Here is a 4,257-nt window from a genome sequence, read left to right as displayed (position 1 = left end):
TTTATTCACTTCCTCTATGTACGTCACTATGTGAATAGCTGTTGTGTATGGTAAGGAACTTATAGTGTGTAATGGGGGAAGCTTTGGTCAATTTTACCTTTTGAGAAGGTTGAACTGAGTTTCTCCACTGTATGCTGCTTGGGGCATTGGTGGTGGTGGGATTTCCTTTGAGGAAGACTGCTAAAATCTTCCATTCTGACTTCAATGGATAGGTAGCAAATGTTTCATCAAAGCAGTTTTAACAACTGCAGGGACTTAGGGTTCTGTGCTTGACTATTCTTTTGAGGTCATCAGCATGACCAGTCGAAGTATTTGATGATCCTCCTAATTCTTTAGGGATGGGGGTAATGTATTTGAGACAGTTTCGTTTGGAAACGTGTACTATATGATTACCTGAAATTAGACTAAGATGGGTGTTGGAATCTTTTTTTTTTTTTCCTTTTTACAGTTGTGTCTAAACCAAAGGACTGTATTTTTCCATATGCTTTCAAAGAAGTCATTGAGAAAAAGGTAAAATGTTCATTATATGAAGCACCTGTTTGTTTGGAGAGAGAAAGAAAAGGGGGGTGGTATGGACTAGTAGAAAGAAGCTGTTTTACATTTTGTTAGATTCATTCCTGCCAGATTGAACTATGATATCGACCCATTAAAATGTGTTAGACATATACACCTAGAAGCATTATTTAACAATGTTTAAATGTTTTACTACCTAAAAATAATGGGATGCTGTACTGTATTGGTGGTTGGATAGGCTCAACCCCCCCTCCAATAGCTTAATTAGGCGCTTCTCTAAAATGCATGATCATATGATTACTGTTTGGGGAAGGTGTTGGATAGAGTCCCTCCCCAGCTTGAGGGAAGCCAGATGAAATTGGAAATACTGTGGATGTTAAGCCATGTATTGACAAAGTTGACATGGGGCTGGCCAAAATGGATCAGTGATCTCTAAATTCCAGTGTGCTCCATGAAGAAGTTTTCATGGGTTCTTAATAAAATGGGGAGGAGTGGGAAGCAGTATAATGTAGTGAATTTTTCACAAAGGTAAGTGTATTCAATCAAAAGAATTTTATGGATTGTAGTTTCTTTTACGAAGTAATGATATTGATATATTTTTAGGTTTTTTTTTTTAATGTCTTCACTTTGCAAAAGTAAGCAACTTCGTTGGGTTCTACTTATTTTATTTAATTGGCTTCAGAAGTCCAGTAGTTGGAAGGTACTGTTAGATTAGGCTGTTATTTGTGAAGTGCCGTGAATTACACAACCAAGTAAAATGACCTAGGAAAATTCCATTACAGTCAAACCGACTTTTTTTTTTTTTTGAGACAGAGTCCCGCTTTGTCGCCCAGGCTGGAGTGCAGTGGCGTGATATTGGCTCACTGCAGCCTCCACTCCCTAGTTCAAGGGATTCTCATGCCTCAGCCTCCTGAGTAGCTGGGATTACAGGCTCGTGCCACCATGCCTGGCTAATTTTGTATTTTAGTAGAGACAGGGTTTCACCATATTGGCCAGCATGGTCTCAAGCTCCTGACCTCTAGTGATTCACCCGCCTCGGCCTCCCAAAATGCTGGAATTACAGGTGTGAGCCACCGTGCCCAACCAAACTGACATTTTTAAACTGACCTAGTTGTAGAAAACATATAACCATCAACTTCCATTTTAGAGATTTTAATGAGTGGATCTTTTGAATACCTGATTTACAATCACTAATCCAAATGGAAGCCTTTTGTGTGAAGATAGGTTTTGTTTATACTTAAAACACTTATAATTCTTTTTATTTTTATTTTTTTGAGACAGAGTTTTGCTCTTGTTGCCCAGGCTGGAGTGCAATGGCACAATCTCCGCTCACTGCAACCTCCACCTCCCAGTTTCAAGCAATTCTCTTGCCTCAGCCTCCCAAGTAGCTGGGATTACAGGCACGTGCCATCACGCCCGACTAATTTTATATTTTTAGTAGAGACGGGGTTTCACCATGTTGGTCAGGCTGGTCTCGAACTCCTGACCTCAGGTGATCCACCTGTCTCGGTCTCCCAAAGTGCTGGGATTACAGGTGTGAGCCACTGCGCCCAGTCACTTACAGTTCTTAAATATGTTTGTTTTTAGTCTAGTTTCTTATTTATCAGTTCTTATCTTACCATTTGGAATTATTTTATACAATCCTTGGAATTTCTTTGCCCAGTAAATACATAAACAGTGAAGTCTACCAGGGATTATATAGGAAAGTATGTTTTTGATAGGTACTCTGATTCATATGCTCTGAATGTGTCTAGATGCACAAGCATGTCACTGTGGAGGGACATTTCTGTATTTTATGTTGCTCAGCGCTTAAAATTTTGCTTTATTCACATGCTTATTACTAGAATGAGCTCCTCAGAGACTTTGCAATTATTACTATGAAACCTAGAATCAGGAATTTCATTGCTACGTTTAATTTTGAAATGAATGGTGTCTTTTAACCCTAAGAAATCTTACCATAGTTGAACAAGAAGCCAACGTACAGTACTTGCTGACAGTAAAGAGTCGTCAGTGACTGGTGTGTTTTTATCTAACAGAATGTGAAGGTTGAGGTTGCTGCAACAGAAAGAACACTGCTAGGTTTTTTCCTTGCAAAAGTTCACAAAATTGATCCTGATATCATTGTGGTGAGTAGATGTTTGATCATGTTGTGGGGAAGCTCTTCATTTCTTAGTTCTTTTCAGTGTGACTTTATTGGTGCTTTTGAGCAGCAGATAATCTTTTCAGAGTGAAATGGTTCTGTGGACTGGTGGGAATTGCTGCTAATAGGAGAAAAAAACAAGCCCACTGCAAGATAGTTTTTTTTTTTCCTCTAGTATAAAAGCAACCCATGACTTAGTGTTGAAGTTAAGGATTGTCTGGCTATTTATGCTTAGAGACCAGCACATAAGTAAGTAAATGTGTACAAACGGAGTTATCGCCAAAATCTTGACTTGGTAGTTATATAGTGGTCACAGGAGTTTATTAATTCCCTTGGTTTAGTGCAAGTCATAAAACTAAGTATTTTAATTTTACGAGTTCAGTGGATCTCTATGACATATTCCTTTGAAAACTCAGGGCTCAGAATTGATTTTTCTCTTGACGATCCAGTATGTCCCCACTAGACAGCTTGAGCTAATAATTAATTGAGCTATTTTTTGCCCCAATACCTGAGAGTCATAAAGCAACATTTTGCTTTATATATCCTCTGGCCTTTCTAGTTTATAGAATATGGAATTCCTTCATTTGTCTTTTTTTCTAGGTTAATGGATCAATCATTATTTTTGTTTTATTTTCAGAGGAATGTAGGCTATAAATGCCTATATTTTGGATGTGATATGGGTAATTTGGGTACATTGAAGTGTTGCAAAAGTGTTTGCCGTATTCTTCCCTACATTCATTTTTACTCTTGGATACCCTTATTTGGCTACTGTATGGCTAGCATCCCGAGTTCCTGTGGATTGGAAGCGATATCTCTGCACCCACTTCCCTTATGATATTTCAAGACCTATCTTTAAAGTTCCAAAAAGATTCTGTCCACAGTGTTGTACTGTGACATTCTGTCTCAACACCAGGCCCTCAGTCAGCCTCCAATAACAACAGTGTCTTGGACCCCAAGGAGATGCCATGAAGCCTGGGAGACCTGGTCTGGCTTCCAGTGTTAGAGCCAAGTCTGTGTGTGAGAAATCTAGATGTAAGATGGAATTCTGACATGAATTTGGGTCCCTGATTCTAGGTATTATAATTTGTAAGTGAGACCTCCTCCAGGCCTTTGGGTCTTCTAATTTAATAAGCAAAACTGCTATAAATATCTAGTGGTAAAATACACATAACATAAAATTAACTATGTTGACCATTTTATAGTATACAGTTCAATGGTATTAACTACACTCATAATGTTATGCAACCATCACCACCATCCACCTCTGTAACTCTTTTCATCTTGTAAAACTGAAACACTGTACTCATTAACTTCCCATTCCCTCAGCCCCTGGCAACCACCATTCTACTTTTTGTTTCTGTGATTTTGACTACTCTAAGTAGTGGTATATATTTTTAATTAAGTTTAATAACAAGTATATTTATTGATGTGAATTATTTTAAACTTCATCTAAGTTTTGATAAACATAGGCAAGTGAATCATGTTCACATGTTGGAAATTATGGAAATGAAATCTAGTTGCATTTTTGAGATAGTTTCTACTCTATATAGTTTCTTCGTTTTAACAAGTTTCTTATTTGAACTATTTAGTGGTATTATATATTT

General features: G+C 37.7%; 1 protein-coding gene across 1 annotated transcript in view; it reads left to right on the top strand.

Moving 5' to 3' along the window:
- The window catches only part of POLA1 (DNA polymerase alpha 1, catalytic subunit), a gene marked incomplete at its 5' end in the record, with an annotated part of 135,490 nt that overhangs the window by 28,047 nt on the left and 103,186 nt on the right, over positions 1–4,257 (top strand). The window contains 2 exons of the mRNA XM_017863044.1: positions 449–510; positions 2,550–2,639. Coding sequence (XP_017718533.1) covers positions 449–510; positions 2,550–2,639 — 152 coding nt within the window. The remainder of the gene's footprint in view (positions 1–448; positions 511–2,549; positions 2,640–4,257) is intronic.

This window comes from Rhinopithecus bieti, unplaced genomic scaffold (genome assembly GCF_001698545.2).
Source record: "Rhinopithecus bieti isolate Rb0 unplaced genomic scaffold, ASM169854v2 scaffold_68130, whole genome shotgun sequence".
NCBI lineage: Eukaryota > Metazoa > Chordata > Mammalia > Primates > Cercopithecidae > Rhinopithecus > Rhinopithecus bieti.
The sequence above is the reverse complement of the archived record's forward strand: the minus strand, read 5'-3'. Positions and strand labels throughout refer to the sequence as shown.